General features: G+C 47.4%; 1 protein-coding gene across 2 annotated transcripts; it reads right to left on the bottom strand.

The window, feature by feature from the left end:
- Positions 1–5411: 5411 nt before the first annotated feature.
- Positions 5412–18887, bottom strand: SUMO2 (small ubiquitin like modifier 2). 2 transcript variants are annotated; one of them, XM_040989695.1, is made up of 4 exons: positions 18664–18854; positions 17140–17271; positions 10483–10554; positions 5412–6074 (listed from the first exon to the last, which is right to left on the bottom strand). In XM_040989695.1, exons 1-4 carry the CDS (start codon positions 18682–18684, stop codon positions 6012–6014), a joined length of 288 nt encoding a protein of 95 aa, XP_040845629.1. In that variant the 5' UTR covers positions 18685–18854; the 3' UTR covers positions 5412–6011. The 2 variants fall into 2 exon arrangements, with proteins under 2 accessions (XP_040845629.1, XP_040845630.1); XM_040989696.1 differs by lacking the exon at positions 10483–10554 and having other exon boundaries at positions 18664–18887.
- Positions 18888–24309: the final 5422 nt, after the last annotated feature.

The raw sequence follows: 24309 nt of genomic DNA, 5'->3' as shown, positions 1-24309 counted from the left end.
GCTGCTCGGCCGCCGCCTTTATACGGTCCTCAAGCCCCGCCCCCGCCCCAAGGCTATTGGCTGATTCAAAAGGCTCTCTCCATTCCTATTGGTTTTCCGGCTTGCCAAGTACCGTACGGCGCCACGACGGGCTGCGGCGGCCACGGTTCGGCCTAAGCCCGCCCCCTTCCTGGACAGCCGCCCTCCCTGCCCCCACCCGGAGAGCGAAGCTGCCGCGAGCTCCGGACCAGCGGTGCTGGTTGTCACTTAAACAAAGTTACCTGCCCGTGGGGGCCTGGGGGGAAGAACCATCAAACCGTGGGCGGATTTGTACATTGCTATTATGCGTTTGCCTCTTCTGGCCATTTCTTCAGAGATGGAAGTTACTAAGTCAACATTTACTTGTTGAGTACCTACTACGTGTTCGGTTAGAAACTAACAGTCCCAAATCAGCAGCACCGTGAACTATGAATCAGCAATTGAAAAGCAGGCCAGGACAATTCCTCATAAAACGGCTGTAACTTCCTCACGATTTCATGTCATGGGTGGTGCACGCACCAGACCGAAGTGAGGGTCGTTTCGACCCTGGGGCCTGTTCTGAAGCCAGTTCCTGCCCTGCTCATTTCCCTTAATCTTGGCAGTCAAGACCATTGGAGCAGCCTGGCTCGGCAGCTGTTTATAACCCTTAAGTCATGCCACCTGTCTGGGTAAATCTATCCCTGCAACAAATGCAGACACACTTGGAGGCTCTGCGGAATGACGCTTCCCGGCGAGACCCTAATAGCAAGTTCTGACCAAATGTGGGTGGCTGACCCCTGCCCGGCATGCTTCCTCAAGGCACATGTCCTTCCTTGTGTCAGTATTTCCATAAAAACTGAACCGCATTCCACAGGGCTTGGCCTCCCCTCCGAGCCGCTGGAAGCTTGTATTCTGGACAGTGTTGGTTAACCGTCCTCCCCCTGGGCTTTTGTAAGAAACCAAAGAAAACTGAACCACAGCAGCCCGAGGCACAAGGCTGGTCAGGGTTATTCTAAAGCCTGGGCTTTCCAAAGCCTCAACAAAACACAGCAAGAACCTCTGGGCAGCATGCCCTCCTTAGAAATCACACAATTACCGGCCGGGATGGTGGAATACAGTGGTGGTGGTGCCCGGCCCAGGCACCCTTGGGAGCTTTTCTGAGATAATGGGACATCAGCAGCTGGCCTCCAAGGCTCAGAGGACAAGGTCAGGGTCACTTCAGGATCACCCTCTTGCACTCTTGAATGGTTGGGGGGGAGGGACTCCTAGGAATCCTTCTGTCCCAAGGATGACTCGCCTCATCTCCTCATCCCTTGTAGTATTGCAAGATGGCTTGGGGCGGCAAACACAGGACCAGACAAGAAACCAAATGGCTTCGGTTCTGATTTTGTCCTCGCCTTGAGCAAGACAAGGGAATGTCTTGTGTTTCCTTCCTGGGCTGTAAGGGTTGGAATGAGACCAACGTCAGAATGTCTTACCTGTCAAGGACTGCAAGTGCCCCACCCTGGCTGCTTCACCAGACCCACCTCCAAGAGCCGACTTCCTCCTGAGACCTTCAGAGTGGTTTCCAGGGCGGGGGTCCAGTTGTAGATACTGCTAAGGGTAGGGGTAGATAAGAAGCCCTCCCAGGTTCCAAGGTCAGCTTCCTGCTATGTATGCAGTCATTTGGAAACAGGTCAGGGCTGACTCGGGAACCTGGGTCCACGCCACCCGAAAGGAGACCCCACTTTATTTTCCAATTACCAGCTCCAGTATGAATAATCTCTCTGCCACTCTAAATTTTAAAAACAACTGTTTTAAAGATTTATCAGAAGAGCAATAGGGAGACAGACAGAAACCACTGGTTGATTCACTCCCCAAAAGGCCACACAAACTCCCAAAGCCAGCAATTCCATCGAGGTTTCACAAGCGGGTGGCAGGGACCTACGCATTTGAGCCAGCTTCTCCTGCCTGCACACACAAACGGGGAGCTGCACAGGCAGCAGAGAAGCTGGGACGTGCAGGGGTGCTCCGATGTGGGATGCTGCCTTTCACCCACAGTAGGTTAATGCAAGGACCAATAATTTCTTGGAAAGGAAATTCAAGGTAAATTTCACAGATTGAGCCGAGAACCTTGGCAATAAAGGTAAGGGAACCACTGGCTGCAGAAACCTTTTAATTACTAGTTAGGAACAAGGGTAAACTTCTGCAAGGATGCTGGCCTGTTGGGCATCTTTATCCTAGATTGAAATTGTGACAAATTGGACTAGCTACGCCCCCACTTATTTCCTTGCACTGTAACTGTTAGGACAACTGCTATATTTTGGGGACACCACTGCAGCACAGCAGGTTACATTTGCAGCACTGATACCCATCAGGCACCAGTTTGAGCCCCGGCTGTTCTGTGGACCATCAGCTCCCTATCAATGTGTCTGGGAAAGCAGCAGTTAGATGGCCTTGAACCAGCAGCTGGAAGATCTCTGTCATTCCCTCTCTATCAGGGCCTCCAAAAAAAAAAAAAAACAGATCATTTAATAAATCACTGTATTGGACTTTCTACTGTAAGATTTAGGATAAAGCAGATATACAATGACTCTGGCATAAAATCAACACAGCTGAAACTAGAATAAAAGGTACTTTGCTGCAAAGATCAATACAGATCAGATATGCTAATGTGCATTTTTTAAAATTTATCAAGATCCTTCATGACTTTAAAATTTTATTTGGAAATCTTTATTTGGAAGACTTGTGCAGCCCAACATCTCTATATATCCCGAGAGAATCACTTGTGACTTAAGGACCATCTTCAAACATTCTGCATCCATTACTCCTACAGCCAAATTTAGCACACATCTGCCCATCCTCCTCTTAAGTGTATCTTCACAAAACAAGACAGATCAAAGCTGGAAAGGACAGCAAGAGGTGTTGCCTCTCAAAACTCACATTAAGCAAAGCAACAGGCTTCAAGTATGGAAAATGGCTTTGTCGTGCCTTCCCTTACGCAAAGTGCTGATACACAGAAGGGCAATGCACGACCCTGGATGGGGGTCTGGGTGCCGCTTCCCTCCTCACCACCCTGGGGCGAGGCAGAGGCCTTGGATTCCTAGCTCCTTATCGGGTTCTCCTCTTCAAACTAAGACTAGGAGGTCTAAGACACTCCTTTTCTCAAGTTCAATGCACTATGCCCGGATTGAGGAAACAAAAAACCCACCTACCTGCTCTCCAAGGAATAGTAGTAGCCTCCTTTGCAAAAGGAATTATTAAAATAAGAAACGTTTCCCCAAGAAAACGAGGTAGAAAATTCTTAATAAACAATATTAAGAAAATTCCTAATAAGTTTTACCATTTGTGGTGATATAAGACTTTAGAATATTAAAGTTTATTAGTCTCCCAAGGCCTAAGGATACAAGAAGTTATAAAATGACCTGACGTAGGCCGGCACAGTAGCCTACCAGCTAAAGGCCTCGCCTTGCACGCGTGGAGATCCCATAAGGGCACTAGTTCTAATCCCTACAGCTCTGCTTCCCATTCAGCTCCCTGCTTGTGGCCTGGGAGAGCAGTTGAGGACGGCCCAAAGCCTCGGGACCCTGCACCCGCGTGGGAGACCTGGAAAAGGCTCCTGCTTCCTGATCATCACAGCTCCAACCGTTGTGGCCCGCTTGGGGAGTGAATCATCCCAATGAAAGATCTTCCTGTCTCTCCTCTATATGTGACTTTCTAACAAAAATAAATCTTGGCCCCAGTGTGGTAGCCTAGTGACTGAAGTCCTTGCCTTTCAAGCACCAGAATACCACGAGTGCAGGTTCTAATCTGGCAGCCCTGTTTCCCATCCAGCTCCCTGCTTGTGACCCTGCACCCATGTGGGAGACCTAGAAGCGGCTCCTGGATTTGCATGAGCTCAGCTCCAGCTGTTGTGACCATTTGGGGAGTGAACTAGTAGATGGAACATCTCTCCTACTTTTCAATTTAAAAAAAAAAAAAAAAAAAAAACTCTTAGAAGATCTTTCATCAGCCTGCATAGTCTCCCAATGCCAACAGCCAGTGCTGGATCAGGCGTAAGGCAGGAGCCCATACTCGATCCACACCTTTCAACCTCAAGCCATGACTTGCTGCCTGTTAACAGGAAGCTGGATTCGAAGAAGCAGCTATTTGAGTTGGGCGTTCTGATACAGACAGAACATCTGTCTCTCCCTGTAATTCTTTCAAATAAAAAGCATCTTTAAAAATCTTGGGGCTAGTGCAATAACCTAGTGGCTAAATCCTCTTGCATCTGCTAGCATTCCACATGGGTGCCAGTTTGTGTCATGTCTGCTCTACTTCACACTCTGCCTGTCATTCCAATAAAATCTTAAAAACAAAAAAAAACATATTATGTGCAAGCTAAGTTTCTCCATACAAATTTCTGAAAGTTGACACTCCTGTTGTCACAGAAAAATGAAAAGGCCCCTGAAGATCAGAGCCAGCCTGGTAGCAAGCACGCTAATCCTCTGCATGCTAGTGCCAGTACCCCAGAGGGGTGACAGATCGAGTCCCTGGGCCCCTGCACCTAATAAAACACTGAATTCCTGCTCACAAGGAGGGCGGAGAGGCTTATCTACTGTAGAAATGTGTGGAATGTAGTTAAGGCCTACTGCACAACAGGTGGAGTGCATAGGGACCTGATGTAAAAGGCCACACTCGTAGATATGGGACAATGAGTAAGTATGACCGTCATGGTTCAACCACGCGACCACATCCCCAAGAATCTCGGCCTCCTTATGGGTGCTCACCAAGCCATCATGTTTTGCCATTACCATGTCAAAGGCAGCACCCTGGATACCAAAACTTCAATAACAGGCATACATGTATGCTGATACTCCAATACCCTCACAGCTGAAGAGCAAACAGGGGACCAGGGCTGCAGTGCATGGTGCCACCTGCCAAGTCCTGGACGAGCACTGGTTTGAATCCCAGCTGCCTGGCTTCACATCCTGTTCCCTGCTAATGATCTGGGACAAGCCAGCCCAAGGATCTGGGCCACTCCCACTCATGTGGGAATACCAGCTTTAGACCTCTTTTCTCTCTAACTCTTGACTTTAATTATTTAAAAACATACACATAAACCTGGCGGGAGTGACTGGATGATACCACAGAGAGCGTAAAGTAAGAATGGTCCCTCCATTGCAGGCACCACCTGCATGGCCTTAGGGGGTGGGAGGGGAAAGCCCTGAGCCTAAGGAAAAGCATTATGACAAAAACACTTGGAGGAGACCTGGCGCACTCTGACCCACTGCTTATCTTTGCATATTTGGATGTAAACATAATGTCACTACCGATCATTTGTATCAGAAATGCAGGGGAATTCTTAATCCTTGAAATGTCATTTCTTTTATGTCTATTCATACAGTTTTTCTAAGCGTCATCTCTCTAATTTTCCTCACAATAAAGAAAACAGCTCATTTTAAACAAGAAGTTTATTTAAACAACAAGACGCTTGACTTGAAGGGAAAACTATCTAGGATTCATTTTTTTTTTAAGAGTAATTTACCCCTACTTAAAGACAGATTGCCCTACATGTAACAGCTACGTACAAAAAAGTTATAAAATTGTCCTTGGTTTTACAATGATAAATGAAAAACATTAAAATTCTCCAATCAAAGTATGCAAGGATTTTTATGTTGTTGGGTTTTTGTTAAAACAGTGAGAGCAAAATAACTTACTGGAATATAAAGGTAAGAGCTGAATGAGCATGCCACAATGGAGAACGGGGCAGTCACCGACTAGTACATCTCCCCACTCCATCTCCATCTGATGTCAATCAAACATACCATTGGCCATTTAGTAAAAAAAAAAAAGAGAGAGAAAGAAAAAATGCAATATGCTTGTGCACATACACCAGGTACTTTATGTACAATAAAGGAACGGGGGAAGGGGACAATGAAAGAATAGAGAAACTATACTGTAGTAGTCAGGGTGTGATGGAACCCAGTTGCTGTTTCTAATTGAGAATGTATTCTTGGTCTGTGAGAAGAGCTGTGGAGGAAGCAGCAGTTCCCTTAGTAGACTCCTCCTGTCTGCTGCTGGAACACATCAATTGTATCTTCATCCTCCATTTCCAACTAGCATAAAAGAGAAAATAAACAAGAGTAAGACTGCTAATAACATTACAATTCATAATTTTTCAGTTCAAATACCCTGAGAACCACCAATTTTAGCCAGTTCCAGTTTCCATTGTTTTAGAAGTCTCATTAACTCAGGGGGCATCAGATTTGGTTCAAGTAAATTCTCACTTAAACTTCCTAGGCAATGTTAGTTTATTCATTTATTAGCTTTTACATTTTTGCAATGAAGTTTCTTTTTGGTACGATTTTGTTTGCATTATTGGAAAGGCAGATATACAGACGGGGGAGAAACAGAATGATCCTCCATCCACCGATTCACTTCCCCAGCAGCTACAACGGCCGGAGCTGAAGCCAGGAGAACCTTCCAGGTCTCCCAGCAGCTGCAGGGTCTCAAGGACCTGCCCATCATCCTCTGCTCTCCCAGGCCACAAGCTGGACGGCAAGAGCACGTCCAGAACTGCTTACAAAGAGGGTCCACGTCTCCCACACCTGCACCATGAGTGCCGTGCTAGTGCTTTGCGTTGAGCTCTGAGCGAATGGGCACTGCAGGAGTGCAAGATGGCCCAGGTCGGGGGATCCTCCCACCCACACTGGAGATTTACAGGGAGTGCTACAAGACTGAACCAACAGATGATTCTCTGCAACGCTTTCAAATAATATATAAATAATATTAAACAACAGACAGTTTTTTTGAGGATCCCTCCAACTGAACTGATGATCTCAGAACCCCAACCATGAAGACACTACGTTAGCCAGTGGATTCTGAATAGGTTTCATCATGATTGGCAGCAATTCAGAACTGCTGAACTATCAAAACTGCTTGAGCAGGACCCTCAGAGCATGCCCCCACGTCAGGGATCTGGGAGGGGTGGAGGGAGGATGGGTGGGGCTTCTCCCTTGTGTCTCCCCTTGACCCCAAATACACAAATTAAAAAGATAAAAAAGATATTAGTGTTGAAACAATGGTCTTACCCACTTTCCTGTAACCCTTGGCCATTTGTGCCCTAATCAACTAGGTAGGATTGTCAAAATAAAAAACATATGAAAAAATAAATAAATAAAATAAATCTAGAAAAAAATGTATTTTTAAAACTGCTGTTCAAGGGCTTGGAGCAGTAGCCTAAAGACTAAAATACTTCTTGCCTTTCATGCACCCGGATACCACATGGGCACTGATTCGTATCCTGGGTGTTCCACTTCCCATCCAGCTCCCTGCTTGTGGCCTGGGAAAGCAGCAGAGGATGGCCCAGAGCCTTGGGACACTACAGCCATGTGGGAGAATGGTGATAATTTCCTGGCTCCCGGTTTCATATCAGCTTGGCTCCGGCCACTGCAGCTACTTGGGGAGTGAACCAGCGGACAAAGATCTTTCTGTGTCTCCTCTCTGCTTTTTCAGATAAAAATTATTTATTGAAATGCAGTTACAGCACAGGAGGGAGACGGGGACCATGCATCCACTGGTTCACCCTCCAAATGACCACAACAGCCATGGCTGGACCAGGCCAAAGCCAGAGCCCAAACACTTGGGCCATCACGCTGTACTTCCCCAGGCACATTAACAAGGAGCCGAGGCAGAAATGGGGTAGCCAGGTCTCAAAGCAGTGCTCACATGGGATATGGCAGCCACAGGCAGTGGCTTAACCGACCAGCCCCTTTACTGTGTTGAAAGGGTGACGAGTCAGAACTCCCATTTGGAATGCCTCCAACAGCCAGTCTGACGGCAGGAGCGCAGGTGCCGAGCCCTCACCATGCCGCCCAGAGGCTGCATCAATAGGAAGTGGAAGGAAGAGCCAGGGATGGGATGAACACGGGTGCCCGGTTCACACGGCTGATGGGATCAGTCTGACGCCTGCCCTTCGGTATTTGACTAATCAAAATAAATCTGCTGGTCTATATTTTAACTGCCGAAATGCTACTTTTCTAAACTTCAATGCCTTCAAACAAAGGAAATCCTTGGGCCCAGCACAGTAGCCCAGCAGTTAACGTGCTTGCCTAGAACAAACTGAGATGCCATGTGGGAACTGGCAACCCTGCTTCCCATCCAGCTCCCTGCTTGTGGCCTGGGAGAGTAGTCGAGGATGGCCCAAAGCCTTGAGACCCTGCACCTGTGAGGGAGACCCAGAAGAGTCTGCTGGCTCCTGGTTTGAGATCAGCTCAGCTCAGGCCATTGCTGCCACTTGGAGAGTGAATCAGCAGACAGATCTTTCTGTCTCTCCTCCTCTCTGTATATCTACCTTTCCAATAAAATTAAATCTTTTATGAAAAAAGGGGTGAAAAAGATCCCTTTCTGTACTGATTAAGAGAATCTGGCTCCTCCTTGTGGCCACACCCGATAATTGCATCTAACAGACTTGCCAAAAAACCTTTTTTTCAAAACTTTTGGTGGGGGAGCTAGACGAGAAGCAGGGCTACCAGGGTTAGCTAGCACAGGTGTCCATTTGGGATCCTGGCAGGAACAATGCAAGGACTTTAGCCAGCAGGCTACCACGCTGGGCCCTCAAAACGTCTAACAGATTTACCCCTTTATTGGAAAGGCACAGTTAAGGGGACAGAAGGAGAGTCAGAAAGATCTTCCTAACAGGGCTTCATTCCCCAAGTACAAGGTGCAGCAGCTCACAAACATTGGCTTCATCCTTTGCACCACAACTAGCACCTACATTGTTACACTTAGGTTTTACCACTTGATACAAACCAGGCAGTGGAGGCAGATGTCTGGCCTAGAGGCTAAGCAGCCACTTAGGGTTCCCCAGGTCCCAGTTACAGCTCTTGATTCCAACTTGCCTCTGGAGAGGACAACTGATGACCCAATGTTTGGTTCTGCGCCCAGGTGGGAAGCCTGGAGTTCCAGCTCCAGACCTGACTGGGCCTAGTCCTGAGCGCTGCAGGCATGAGGTTGTGCAGACGCTAACTAACCGATAGGAGGTTTTGCCTTCTCAAGTAAATAAATATATAAGTCTTAATATAAAATATTACTATTACATAAAATAAATGTCTTAATTGGGGCCAGTGCAATGGAACTAGCAGGTTAACCAGCTTCAACATACTGCACAGGCATCCCGTATAGGCACCAGTTCAAGTCCCAGCTGCTCCACTTCTGATCCAGCTCCCTGCTAATGGCCTGAGAAAGAAGCAGAGAATGGCCCAAGCGCTTTTGGCTTTGGCCCGGAATACACTCAGCTGCTGAAGGCATCTGTGGAGTGAATTAGCGATATCTACCATCCATAACTCTCTGTTGTATCTTGGTAGTCTGCCTTTCCAATCTGCTTGCCATGCTGGCAATTCCGTACAGGCACCTGTTCCAAGTCACAGCTGCTTGGCTTCTGACCCAGTCCCTGTTAATAGCCTGAAATCGGCAGCAGATGGCCCAAATGCCTGGGTCCTGCAACCCACCTGGGAGCCCAGGATAAAACTTCCCACCTCCTGGCTTTGGCCTGCCCCAGTGAACGAACCAGCAGATGTAAGATCTGTCTCCCCTTCTTTTTCAAGTAACACAAATCATAAAAAACCCCTTCTGACAAGACTGGAAGTCTTCAGCAGAAATTTAAGAAGGTAAAAAGGTACTGAAAGTCTATGCACAGAGACAGCCCGGCCGATCTCTAACATAAAGCAGACACCTGGAGAGACTCGGGCTCAGAGCATCAGCACCTGGAGTTAGGGACTGGAAAGCACACACTGTCAAGAGCTCTCCCCGCCAACTCCACTGCCAGGAAACTTGGCAGGCAGAGCCGCTTCCTGGAGCTCGAGTACAGCTAAAGAATTCACTTCAACGTGAAGAGCAGAGATGGTCAGGAGCAACACACACTACCAGGGGAAAAACCTGGGCAGCACCAACAAATGCAGAGTTCTACTCTTCTCTGGAAAAGTTTAATTATTTTCTCCAAATCAAACCGATAGGAAAAAAATATCATTGGCATTTCCTTAATCCTCTGCTACTGTGTCCTTTGCTCTCCTCTGGTCACACTCCATGTAGCGTCGAACCGTGCAAGATCTATACCCCAGGGCCCAGCATGATCGTTTAGTGGCTAAATTCTCGCCTTGCAAGCACCGGGATCCCACACAGACACCACTGAGTGTCCTGGCAGCCCCACTTTCCATCCATCTCCTTGCTTGTTGCCTGGGAAAGCAGTTGAAGACTGCCCAGAACCTGGGACACGGAAGAAGCTCCTGACTCCTTGCTTAAACAGTTTGGCTAAAATTTGGCCATTGCAGCCACTTGGGGAGTGAACAAGTGGATGGAAGATCTTCCTCTTTCTTTCTCTCACTCCTCTCTGTAAATCCGCCTTTCCAATAAAATAAGTCTTTTTAAAAAAATCAAACAAAACTATACAATATCTAGAAGGTCAGATATTTGTGAAGCTGTTGAAAAATAATGTTTTTTTCATATTAGCACAAATATATTTTTTACCTGTGCAGGTGTATCTGATTCGTTGATTGGCTGTCCATCAAATCGGAATCTGATCTGCCTCATTGACAAACCCTGAACAAAAGAGTTTATAAGCAGTGAACAACACGGAAAGAAACATTAAAAGAAAGCTACAAAACATTATTTACCCCCTGAATAATTAACATTCACCAATGCTAATATTTCTACATAGTAAAAAGATACAACGTATGTCTGTTAAACAAATAATGTTACATTTTACCCCAAACTGGAATGGGTCTGGAGACAAATACTACATTTAAATGACACTGAAAGCAATCCTAATGACACAAATTTCTGTTAATCCTTCTAATGGGAGAAAACCCACCATCGCAATAACAGCAAGTCCACCAGAAAACGGACTACTTGGTGAGTAGTTTCCCTTCCTGCCCACAGGTCTGCCCACTGTGCCAACCCACCTCCGCCCCCACCCACACTCCCTCGTCCTGAGCTGACACCACAGCCATACACACACGGTACCAGACGCTGAATAAGCTCTTACACTAGAGCTGTCAGGATAACTGCAGAGCAAGATGGGCAGCAACTATCTTTGACACCCCACGACCACATCTGACAACCAAGAAATTCCTAGAACAGTTTAGAAGCAGCACCTGCATTTGCTTCCTAGCACTGAGTTAACTTGTAAATAAAATGAACGAAAAGCAACATGCATCTAACAACACTTTACCAAATTGATCCAAAAGCTACCAAGTATTGAGGAGGAAGCTTTATTACAAAAAAGGAATTTTAAAACGTTGGCTCAGGCTCAAAATCCTCGTGCATCTGCAGGCTCTTTCTACAAAACAGGATTTACCCAACAAAAAGGCAAGGAGGAAAAGAAATAAATAAAAAAGCAAAAGTGCTGGCAACAACTAAATGAAATATCTTTGAAGCAATGCTGTGAATTCACTTAATGGCTTCCCACAAACTGTCTAAAAAAACTCATCCCTGCATCATGTTCAATTTTAACTATCGTTAAATCAACTCCCTTATTTTTTTTTTGAAACAAAACCAACAATTAAAAATATCAATACATTATACCAAAGAGGTATTAAAGAATCAGCTCACTCTATTTTTTGTTTTGGTTGTTTTTTTTATTATAGTTTTGATAATCTTTACATAGTTAATTAGGGTAAAAGGTTCAAGGGCTATTGGGTAAGACTATTCTTTCCACATTGTTTCCTTCATGTTTAAAGGGGAGTATTAAGGGAGAAATCAACTCCCTCAAATATCAGCTGATAGTTAAAAAAAAAAAAACGTTAAGGACACACCGCCGTGGCCTAGCAGCTGAAGTCCGAGCCCTGAACGTGCTGGGATCCCACGTGGACCGTGGTTCTGGTCTTGGCAGCTCTACTTGCCATCCAGCTCCCTGCTTGTAGCCCAGAAAAGCAGTGGAGGACGGCCCAAAGCTTTGGGACCCTGCACACACGGGGGAGACCAGAAGAAACTCCTGGCTCCTGGCTTCTGACTGGGGCAGCACTGGCCATGGCAGTCACCTGGGGAGTGAACCACTGAATGGATCTTCTCTCTGTCTCTCCTCCTCTCTGTATATCTGACTTTCCAATAAAAATAAATAAATCTTTAAACAAACAAACCCCTACTCTCCCTAAGGACATGCATCACTTTGGCTATGCCTTGTCTTGCCTAAGGATTACAGGCAGTTCTTAACATGACAGATTGACACACCTGTAACTTTTAATTCATTGTAACTTTCAAATTTGTACTTTGTTCATTTTGCTAAGTATTATATATGTACAAACACAACATGGAGTCTCCTCGCGTCAACCTTCCTGTGCTGGGTCCTTTCACTCCATCCCCAGTAAAGTCAGTGACAGCCGTGCAAAGGCAGGAAAAAGGCAAGAGCAGAATTACACAGGAATAGTCAGTGCCTTTCTTTATTGCCACCTGTATTTTGGAGCATAAAATGTGCAAAGAATGAGAAAAGCTATGTTGAGAATATCCTAAGCTCCAAAACAATATATTTCAAATAAGTCATGCACTGTGATCAAACTCCTCTAACTCCATTTAACTGGATAATTCAACTGCTTTTTATTCTTTTCTTTACCAATAAAAGCTTCTTCAAATCAACAATCACTAACTTGTAAGATATCAAGTCCAAAGAAAACTTCTTAAGGGCCCGAATGTAACCTAGTGGCTCAAGTCCTCACCTTGCATGCTGCGAGATCCCATACAGGTGCCATTTCATGTCCTGGCCACCCCAATTCCCATCCAGCTCCCTGTTTGTGGCCTGGGAGGGCTGGAGAAGATGGCCCAAAGACTTAAGACCCTACACCCACTTGGGAGACCTAGAAGAGGCTCTGGGCTCCTAGCTTCAGAACAGCACAGCTCTGGCTGTTGCAGCTACTTGGGAAGTGAATCATCAGACAAGATCCTCCTCTCCCTCTCCTACTCTCTGTATACCTGATTTTGCAATAAAATTTTTAAAAAGCCTGTCCCTCAACTAGCTGTATCCCAGAAGTTATCTGTGTTAGGAACTGCAAGGCATTCCTGTTTTCATAAAAATGAATTATATTATCATACTATGTTACTCAGTTCTCTGAAGCCACCTGACATTGCATGTTATAATCATCAAGATCACACAGTATCAACAGCTCAGCTAACTAAAGGTTATGCGGCAGGCACAGTGGGCAAACTCCACTGTGTGACACAAAAGCTGTTCACAACCTGACAGTACGTCCTTCATTTCACAAGCACTACTGAACATGCTGTGTGTATCAGATGCTGCTTTAGGCCAAAACGACAAGTTCCTTTCCTTGGAGATTAAGTCTTGGTCAAAGCTGACAAAAAGGGCAGTAATCAGTGCAAAGAACTAACAAAAAAGGTGACTGACGGGAACAGATACCTCCAATCGAGGTATGTGGGTCAGGGAAGGCTGAGGCAGTAACTGTGCAGTCATAATACAAGTGACTGCCTAGCTGAGCATCTCCCAATAAAAAACATAAGCCACACAGGCAATAGAGCAGCACGCACCCTGGGAAACCGGAGCTAACACCTGGGGACGTGGGTCTTTGCCATTCACATGGGACATCTGCCCTAACTGTTCCAGGCATTTGAGAAATTAACCAGCAGACACTGGTAAAACTGTGGTAAAACATGGGGTGGAAAAAAAAAAAAGCAGAATTTCACAGCAGGTGCTATAGATTAAGCTGCCATGTCAAGTGTCAGCCAGTGCAAGTCCTGGCAGCTCTGCTCCTGATCCAGCTAACAGCACGCCTTGGGAACCAGCAGAAGACAGATATAGTGCTTGGGACCCCACAGCCAATGTGGCCAACTCAAGCTCCTTGCCACAGACTTCAGCCCTGCCCCAGCTGTTACACAATATTTGGGGGAGTGAACCTGAAGATGGAAGACTTATCTGCAACTGTACCTTTCAAATAAACCTTTTTAAAAAGCAGAAGTTTGAGCCAGGCTTGGTAGCCTAGTGGCTAAAAGTCCTTCCCTTGCATCCATTGGGATCCCATATGTGCGCCAGTTTGTATCCCTGCTATTCCACTTTCCTTCCAGCTCCCTGCTTGTGGCCTGGGAAAGCAGTTGAAGGTGGCCCAAAGCCTTGGGATCCTGCACCAATGTGGGAGACCCGGTAGAAGCTCCTGGCTTCAGATCAGCCCAGCTCCAGCTATTGTGGCCACTTGGAGACTGAACCAGCAAACAGAAGATTCTTCTGTCACTCTGTAAATCTTTCAATAAAAGCAAATCTTAAAAAGAAAATCTTTAATCCAACATATTGAAATTTTTAACATACAATAATCCTAAAATTAATAACATACCTTTCTTATCTCAAGTTTTCAAAATCTGGAACGTATTTTGTATTTTATACAACACGTCAATCTGCACTAGCCACCTTTCAAGTTACCGATAGCAACATGCGTCTTGTGGTCACCACAGTGTTCAAATGGAAGGTGCTAATGAATTTTATGAGTTATGACAGCAAAGGACAACTTCAAGTTTTTTGTTGCAACAGCTGGGTATAGAAAGAAACCATTTCCAAACTTTCTAAAAATTTTTTCTTTTCAAATGTTCATTTACTTCAATTTTATTTGAAAGGCAGACACAGAAACATATCTATCTGCTGGTTCATTCCCCAAATGTCAGGAGGTCAGAACTCAATCCCAGTCTCACGCAACGGAAACCAAAGAGCTAAGTGCTACTGCCCCACAGTGTGTGCTGAGCTGGAACCAGAGCAGGATTCAAACCCAGGTACTCAGGGATGCAGGGGCACCACGCAACTCTAACCTCTGCTCCAAGCAGTCCGCTTCGGGAGCAAGAGCTGATGAGCAGGTTTCCAGGGGTAAATGCAGTCTGCCTTAACATGTTTGCTTTAGGATGTTTATTCCACATCCACTAGGTCTCCTCTGCACTCATTCAAGAAACATGAACACTCAATTAATCCTCATAGAAAATCCTTGCTCAGAAATTCTCATTGCATAGCTACGTAAATTAGACTGTGTATCTTTGTTCACAGCCCATAGCTAAACTCGAGAATCAAGCAATCAGCCCACTTGTGACATTTCCACTCTCTCCCTTAGTCATACATAACCGGGAGCTTATTCCCAACTGAAGAGGAAAACGGAACCAGCACCTTTCTGAGCATTTCCTAGCTAAGACCTTCAAGTCCGATTCCTATTCCGAGATAAGCAGAATTTAATTCTACTTTCTGTACACTAGTAGTACTTCTAGTGCAAATTAAAGAGTGCTTATCAAAAACTTTAATAACTAACAAAATTAAGTGACACTTTATTTACACTGAGTAGTAGACTAAATTCAGTTAATCAGAGCAAGAAAACCCAATACTTCTTGATCAACTAGCTAACTTCATCTTAAAGACAATCACCTACAGACTACTGGGAGTAGATGATACTTCATTTTCTTTTTGGGGTTTTTTGGCTCCTCATGTTATACCCAGCACATGGTAGGCACTTTGTAAATATCAAATAAATAGTTTTTTAGGGGCCCCAATACAGAATTCTTCAGCATAAAGCCAAGACAAATAATGAACTACTAATATTCGAATGCAGTGGAGGGTTCAGGGTTATACATCAAAATATTTTCCTAGCAACCATTAAAAAAGCTGATGCTTGGGCCTGGTGCAATAGCATAGTGGTTATAGTCCTAGCCTTGCACACGCCAGGATCCCATATAGGTGCAGGTTCTAATCCTGGCGGCCCTGCTTCCCATCCAGCTCCCCCCTGCTTGTGGCCTGGGAAAGCAGTGGAGGATGGCCCAAAGCCTTGGGACCCTGCACTTGCTTGGGAGACCCGGAAGAGCTCCTGGCTCCTGACTTCAGATTGGCTCAGCTCCAGCCTTTGCAGTCACTTGGGGAGTGAACCATCATCGGAGGGAAGAGCTTCCTCTCTCCTCTGTATATCCGCCTTTGCAATAAAAATAAATAAATCTTAAAAAAAAAAAGTCAATGCTGAAAGCCGAAATTTGCAGTGATTACAAAAGAAGTTCTGATATACAGGAAACTTGGTTCAAAACCAAACAAAAGCATGAGTCTCTAACACTCTCTACATAATATTCTACAGAATAATTGCCTTTTCAAACCCCTGTAACCTACAGGGTTCTTCAAGGTTCAAATAGCAAAGGTATCAGAGCATAAACTGTTCAGTGTAACGAGTAAGTTTGTACTTGCTAATCCTGAGGGAAATTTAACCAAAGTTCTACAGATAAAGGTATACTAAAGGTCTTACATTCATTAGGAACTGTAACAGTTTGTGTATGTAGGTGAAGAGCTATCAGCATGGTATTCTATCACACCATGAATAAGATACAAAATGCTGGAAGCGCGTCTGACAGCTCATGGCATCACTGCTTCAGACACCCTCGGTGTCAAGGAGAAAGGCCAGCAGCGCACACACCCTCCCAATCAGAAAGAATTCAGCTCTTATTTTACATGGCCTCCCCATGATCTGCTAGCCTAAAAAAACCACTACTTTACCAACTTGTATGGATTATACACATTTGATAGAACACTTCTACTGGTAGGTTACTATCAGAGCAACACATCCCGTTGCCAGAGCTTCTGCTGTATTTGCAAAGATTATCTTTCACCAAGACTCTCAACATTCCAAAAGGAAGCTGCTTTGTGGGAACATGCATCCACCTGGGGCGTCTGGTCAGCTCAGGCGGCGGAGTGGCCCGGTTCCTCTGCTCCACGCCTCGAGAGTGTTTTGCAGAGTAAAATGCAGATGTCCCTTCAACAGTGTTTCTCTAGCCTCTAATATTAGTGTAAAAAAAGGCAAATATTCTACACATTTGGAAACTTTCAACGTCCTTCCAAACTGGTTAGAACACTCAAAATGAACTGAACATTCCAACGGAAAAGCCCAAGAAGAAATGTTGTCAAGTTCCTTTATAAAGGTAAATCTGCAACCCCTTGGAAACAAAGTAGCTCTATCACTGAATTTAGATGCACTTCCGGCCAAAAGATTAGCATTCCACTTAATATTATTCTAAGAGTTTCCATGAGGAATCAACATGCCAAGTATGATAAACTGATACAGTTTTCAAAGGTGAAAGTGTATCTTCATCCTATGTAAAACAGTCACTGTTACAGCACTCTAGCCTAGTGCTTTCAGTAAAGTAGTTGTAGCCCGTGAAAGTGCACGCGTAATTCCTCACCTGTCGTTCACAATAGGCTTTCATTAGTTTACTAAGTGGTGTATGCCTTTTAATTTTAAATTGCACGACAGAACCATCCTGCCCCGCCACTTTCAAATTAATATGATCATTGTTCTCGGTCTTGACTCCTTCCTGTAGAAAGAAAAATAAAAGTGTGATTTGGGAAATGCAGGAGACGCCGTGCAGAGCAGCAGCCCAGGTGCTTCTGTCAGCAACAGGTTTGCGTCCTGAATAAAGCGCCCCGCGCTTGCAGCCACTGCGAGGCCGGGTCCTGCAGCAGCGCAGGGCATGGCTGTCACACAAGTGGAGGGGATACAGCAGGGTAGTGTGCAAGGTTCTAGTTTATATGACTCCCTCAAAAAGTTTAAAAAGCCTTTTTACAGGCGATTGCTAAGTGCAAAGAAAAAATCTAGAGCTCGGAACTCAAAACCCATTACTGTTGTTACAAAGGTAACAACTGAAATTCAATAGACACTAAAGAAGGGAGCAAAAAAGAAAAAAAAAAAAAAAGGTAAAGCCTCATCCGGAAGGCCGATCCCGGGCGAGCTCCTAGGAGGGATTTCCACCCCAGGGCCGATTCCCTCCGCGGCGCGTTTGTTGTCAGCGGCCACACACGGCTGCCTACCAAGCCTTCCTCGTACATTTCGGCTCAACCTCACTTGGCCAGACTCTCGCGTGGAGGTTATTCCGGAGCCCCGAAATCTCCCGAGAAAGTGCAGGCAGGGGCCAGGAGACGAGGGTGTCACAGCCCGGGAGCCCCTGCAGGGAAGGGATGAGCGCCCCGGCTCCCCCACGGCACCGCCGTCCAAAAGTTGAGCCCCGCCAAAGTCTCGGCCCGAAACCTGCGCCTCCTCCAACTTCCCGAAAGCCCAAGGCGTCCGCGGGTTGCAGGGGTTCGTTGGCACCCAAGGAAAGCGCTGCCCCTCCCCCTCCCGGGCCCCTGAAGCCATCGAGGGGCCCAGCCGCCTCGGGAACCACCCTCCCGGCCCCGGCGCCCCGGCTCGCGGCCATCCGGCTCCCGGCCCGCCCGCGGCCCATTGATTCGCCCAGAGCCATCGCTCCGGCGCCCCGGGCCCCCGGCCGCCCCCCATCCGATCCCCACCCCGCGGAGAGGGCCACGCCGGGCTGCAAGGGCTCCTCCACGCCGCCGAGGCCCGGCGCGGGGTCGGCAGCAGCTGCGACCCGCGAGCCCCAACGCCCCTCCTCACGCGCGCCCAGCCCGCCGCCGCGCCGGGCAGCCCCGCTCCGGGCCGGTGGGCTGCGGGCGCCCGCGATCCGCCCGCCCAACTCGCGCCGGCGCGCACTCGGAGGCCGCGGGGGCGGGGGAGGGCGGCGGGGCCTCCTCCGGCGCGGGAGGGAGGACGGGAGGGAGGGAGGAAAATGGCGCGGAGCGCCCGGGCCTGAGCCGCGGCCGGCCCCGTGGGGGGCCCGGGAGGGCGCTGGGAGCCCGCGGCGGGCTCGGGCCGGACCCTGGCCGGCGCCGTCACCCTGGCCGCGAGGCCGCGAGGCCGGCGCGGGGCTCACCTTAGGCTTTTCGTCGGCCATGGCGAGCGCCGGAGTCTCCTCAGTTGCCGCTTCACAAAAGAGGTACCAGGTCCGCACCGAACGCGCACACAAGCAGCACCAGGAGCGGCAGAAGAAGGAGGCGGCAGCGGTGGACGAAGGCGAGGGCGCGCGCACGTCGTGCGCTCCCTCCCCCCACCCTGCGTGCGCGAGCACGAGCGGCCCGGCCCCCCGATTGGCTGCCGCGTCGCGGGAGCGCGCAACGCTTACATAACCACCCCCGCCCCCCGCCCCGCGCCGCCGCCGCCTGGGCCCGGCGCCCGCCTGGCCGGCGGGAAGACGCGCGGACACGCGCACCCGGCCCGCCGCGGGGGCGCGCCTGGCTCTGGGCGGGGCTGTATTGTCCTCCTTCTGTGGTGGAGCATAATCAAAATGGCTTCCAGCTGCTCCTCGGTGAGGACGAGGAGACTCGAGGCCCTTAGACGTGAGCCTTAGACCAGGGTAGGCAGACTAACTGGACATGGAAAGGCGAAGCCTAGATCAAACCCCCCAACAGGAGAGGGGAAAAAAAAAACCCTCTTGTTCAGTGGCCCTACTTCAGCTTTCCTTGTGGTTGTTTTCTCTCAGGCAATCCCATTCTTTTACATGTTAAGGCTTCAGCCTCCATCTGCTTCCCACTGGGCTCGTGCCCGGAGTACAAGGACGACGTCTGCCCTGTGCTGACCCAAGACTTTGAGTACCTGAGGAAAATATTCGTTTCTTCATTCAACAACTCTTTACTCACCATTTGCCTTGGCAACTTCGAAGAAGCTATCCACCAGCGGGAACTACACGACAAGCTTCCAAAGCAGCCAGCCTTTCCTTCCTCCAGGAAAGTTCCACCTCCTGTTGGAGGAAGGCTCTCGGCTCCTACAGTGTAGGCCACCTTGTCCCTCGCTTAGCTTTGTTTTCTTCCTTCTCCCTGCATTTACTTACACTTTTCGTTAGCGTATTAAAGCCAGACTCTCAATTCTATTATGTTACCACAATTATCTCTCCATTCTCGGCCAAACAGCTTGAAAAAGTGTCCCGCACCAGCTGTCCCTACCCCCTCACCTCCCACTCATCCTGTATCCACTGCAGTCTGGCGCTGCTGTCCCCACTCCGCCAAGACTGCTGCTGCCCAGGTCGCTGCCGTGGCCTTGTTGGATCTAGAGTGGTCCCCGGTTTGAACTCCCTGTGACTTTTTTTGGGGGGTGAGGGTAGGCTTTCTCTGACACCCTCCCCTTCACGGTTGTTTGAGGGATTTGTTCTAGACTCATGATCACCGTATTCCCTTCTATGAACATCTATTTGTTAATGCCTCTCAAATATCGTCATCCAATCTTGCTAATTTCCCACTTAAACAGTCAAACAATGCCTGAACATCTTGTTTAAATGTCCTTGGAGCACATGAAACAGAAAATCTCTTCCATGGACCTTCCCTAAACTGCTCAGTGACAGTCACCACAGCTGGAAAGCCCAGGATATTTACTCCTTAATTCCTTCACTACCCAATCAATCTCTTATCTATTCTAATTTTTAAAAATGCACTTTATTTAAATAGCAGAAGGAGTCTGCTAGTTCACCCTCCCCCACCACAAATGGCTACAACGACCACAGCTGAGCCAATCTGCAGCTGGGAGCCAGGCGCTTCCTCTGAGCCTTCCACATGGGTACGGCATCTCAAGGACTTGGGCCAGCCTCCATTGCTTTCCCAGGTCATAAGCAGGGAGCTGGAATGGAAGTGGAACAGCTGGTCACTAACCAGTACATGTATGGGCCCTGGAACTGGGCCAGTCCAAAGCCAGGAACTTCTGCGTTTCTTATGTGGATGCGCAGACTCAGGCGCTTCAGCTGGGCTATCCTCTGCTGCTGCTTTTTCAAGCACTTTAAGGAGCTGGACAGAAAGGGAAGGAACCAGGACTTGAACCAGGACACCCATACTGGATGCTGGTGCTGCAGTTGGCTGCTGTCCCCATTAGGCCACTTCCTAAGTACCTACAAAATCTCTTCATGTAGCTTCTGGTTCTGAGTGGAGGGTTTTTGGGTTTCCTCATTGGAGATAAAGAGGCTGAAGACCATAGACTTACTACAGTTCAATGTAAGTAGATTGAGATCAATTCTCTCCAGGGATACTACAATACCTTTCATACTAGATTCAATATTTTAAAGTCCCGGCATTGGTGCCTGAAAAGCGAATCAAAATCATGAAGGATGCCGATTTAAATGCACTTTTAGGCCCCTTGGCAGTGTCCCTTGGGAATCTGCCTTTTAGCAGTCAACTAGGGCCTGCAGGTTGGCTCAAACAGCTAATCCTCCCAACTCCGCACACAGCAGCTTGTATCCCACTGCTCTACTTCCTATCCAGCTCCCTGCTTGTGGCCTAGAAAAACAGTAGAGGATGGCCCAAATCCTTGCATCCCTGCACCCACATAGAAGACTTGGAAGAAGCTCCTAGATTCTAGCTTTGAATCGGCTCTGCTCTGGATGTCGTGGCCGTTTGGGGAGTGAGCCAGCGAATGGAAGATCTTTCCCTCTGCCTCTTCATCTCTATAAATCTGCCTTTCCAATAAAAATAAGTAAAATTTTTTAAAGCATCTTTAGTGATATTTAAAAAAAAATATGTATTTACATGAAAGGCAGTTACAGAGAAAGAGAGATATTCCAACCCTGGTTCACTGCCCAAATGACCACAACACCTTGGGCTGGGCCGTGTGGCACTAGCAGTTCCATCTGGATCTCTGACAGGACTGGCAGTGACCCAAGCACTTTGCCCATCAAGAGCATTAGTCAGGAACTGGATCAGAAGTGGAGCAGCCTCAGGTCAGACTAGCTCTGGCTATTGCAGCCATTAGGGGGAGTGAATCAGCAGATACAAGATATCTCTCCCTTTCTTTTGCTCTGTAACTGTGCCTTTCAAATAAATAAATAAATCTTTTTCTTAAAAAGATATAAAACATTTAGCATAAACATTAAAAAATTATAGGAATAAAAAAGATCACTTTTCACAATCTCAAAAAAAAAAAAGGAGTAGCCAGGACTTGAAACCCACACTCTTATGGAATACCAGAGATGCAGGTGCAGTTTAATCCGCTGAGCCACAATGCCAGCCTTCTAGTGGGTTCTTAAGCACACAAAAATTCAGGAATAAACCTTTCTAAAGTGAAAGAAGTGCCTGACTCTGGAACTGTGGCAATTCTCTGCCTTACAGGATAAAGTCCAAATGTTTTCCGCCAGCTGAAAAGCTCTGGGAGAGCTAACCCGGAATAACCACTCCAGCCTCATTGCACCCATTTCCTTCTTCAACCCTCAGTTTTGGTCACATTCCATTACTTGAGGCTCCTGACTCTGCTTGCTCACCCTGAACTCTGAGGTTTTGTCCATTGTAGGTGCTCCAACATTTGCAGAATGACTAAGTAGATGGGAACCATCATGGAGGCCAGTGCTGTGGCACAGTGGGAAAAGCTGCGTCCTACATGCCAGGTTCCCATATGGGCTCCAGTTCAATTCCCAGCTGTTCCACTTCCAATTGAGCTCCTTGATGATGTGCCTGGCAGAGCAATGAAAGGTAGCTCAAGTCCTTGGGCCCATCCCCCCACATGGGAGACCTAGAAAAAGCTCTTCCATCCTAGCGATCTCAGCTTTGGATCCGCCTTACCCCAGCTGTTATAGCCATTTAGGGAGTGAACCAGTGGATGAAAAATTCTCTCTCTATATCTCTAAAGTTTACTTATTTACATGGAAGTCAGAGTTAAAGAGAGAGAAATGGTCACAATCTTACTCCCAAGGCGTTAGGAATCAGAAACTCCAGTACCTTGTATTTAGGTTGGGGAGAGTAATACACAAGAAATGAAAGCAGGGGGAAAAAGTCAACAAAGTGCAAGCACCTATCATGTATTTTTGAGTGATGTTTCACCAATGTAAGCTCCTTTTCTTCTTACTGAAACCTTCCCTAGTACGCATGGTATGTATTTGCTACTGGGTCTCATGGGGGTCAAATAAACGGCTCATTGCTACAAAGAAGCGCTGGCTGCGTTCCTGGGATCTGCCAGATAAGCAGCGTGTTGAAGCTTGTGCTCAGGAGTTGGGATAAAGAAAAACAGATGCTTGGACCCCGCACCATAGCGTGGTGGCTAAAAAGCCCTTACCTTGCATACACTAGGATTCCATTTAGACTCCAGTTCCTGTACTGGCTGCTCTACTGTCCTTCCAGTTCCCTGCTTCTGGCCTGGAAAAGCAATGAAAGCAGGCCCAAAGACTTGGGACCCTGCACCCACATGGGAGACCCAGAAGAAGCTTTTGGCTCTTGACTTCAGATTGGCTCAGCTCCAGCTATTGCGGCCACTGGGGAGTGAACCAATAGACAGAAGATCTTTCTCTTTGTCTCTCCTCTCTCTGTAAGTATGATTTTTCCAACAGAAATAAATAAATCTATAAAAAGAGAGAGAGAGAGAGGGCCTGATGCGGTGACCTAGTGGTTAAAAATCCCTTGCCTTGGGCCGGGCATGGTGGCCTAGCAGTCTAAGTCCTCGCCTTGAATCCGCCCAGATCCCAAATGGTCGCCAGTTCTAATCCCAGCAGCTCTACTTCCCATCCAGCTCCCTGTGTGTGGCCTGGGAAAGCAGTTGGGGACGGCCCGAAGCCTTGGGACCCTGCACCCACATGGGAGACCTGGAGGAGGTTCCTGGCTCCAGGCTTCAGATTGACATGGTACCGGCCATTACGGTCACTTGGGGAGTGAATCATCAGATAGAAGATCTCCTCTCTGTCTCTCCTCCTCTCTGTATATCTGACTTTGCTCTAAAAATAAATAAATATTTAATAAACAAACAAACAAAACCCTTGCCTTGCACACATTGGGATCCCATGTGGGCACCAGTTCCTGACCCAGTGACCATGCTTCCCATCCTGCTCCATGTTTGTGGCCTGGGAAAGCAGTTCAGGACGGCCCAAAGCCTTGGAACCCTGTATAGTACCTACCTATATAGTCGGGCCCAAAAAAGACTTATTTTTATTTGAAAGAAATTGTCATAGAAAAATAAGAAACAGAAATGAGAGAGAATTTCCATTTGTTGATTCATTCTGCAGATAACCAGAGTGACTGGAGCTAGCCTGGTCCAACGCCAAGAGCTAGGAGTTTCTTTTGTGTCATCCACGTGCAAGGAGACCAAGAACTGGAGCCATCTTCTGCTTTTCCCAGGCTATAAGCAGAAAGTTGAATTAGAAATGGAGCCACTGGAACATGAACTGGAATCCATAGTGATACCAGTGTTGCCTGAAGAGGTTTAGCCTACCAAACAAAGCACTGGTCCCAAGCTGCTTCACCTCTGATTCAGCTCCCTGTACCCACTTGCAGATAACCAGCAGCGTGAAAATCTTTCTCTGGCTCTCCCTCTTTCTGTAAATCAGTGTTTCAAATAAATAAACAAACCTTTTTAAAGATTTATTTTATTGGGCCCGGCATGGTGGCCTAGCGGCTGAAGTCCTTGCCTTGAATGCACCTGGATTCCATATGGGTGCTGGTTCTGGTCTCTGGGAGTTCAAAGTATTCCTAGGTCAGAACCATGGTGACTACAAGCTAGAAAGCCCTTCACTCTGCCTAGCTCCCAGAGCATCTGTGGGAGCTATGGTGGGAGGGCCTGGGGT

The sequence above is a fragment of the Ochotona curzoniae genome, unplaced genomic scaffold, assembly GCF_017591425.1.
Source record: "Ochotona curzoniae isolate NIBS_2020 unplaced genomic scaffold, NIBS_Ocur_1.0 contig_523, whole genome shotgun sequence".
NCBI classification, from domain to species: Eukaryota; Metazoa; Chordata; class Mammalia; order Lagomorpha; family Ochotonidae; genus Ochotona; species Ochotona curzoniae.
This window is presented reverse-complemented; position numbering and strand designations above follow the sequence as displayed.

What these genes read in the sequence shown, in the direction of transcription:
- SUMO2 (XM_040989695.1), bottom strand. Translation starts at nt 18,684, where the DNA reads ATGGCCGACGAAAAGCCTAAG. An exon ending in TGGCCGACGAAAAGCCTAAG is followed by an intron (nt 17,272 to 18,663) that starts GTGAGCCCCGCG and finishes TTCTTTCTACAG; the next exon opens with GAAGGAGTCAAGACCGAGAA. An exon ending in AATCAGATACACCTGCACAG is followed by an intron (nt 6,075 to 10,482) that starts GTAAAAAATATA and finishes CTTTTATGCTAG; the next exon opens with TTGGAAATGGAGGATGAAGA.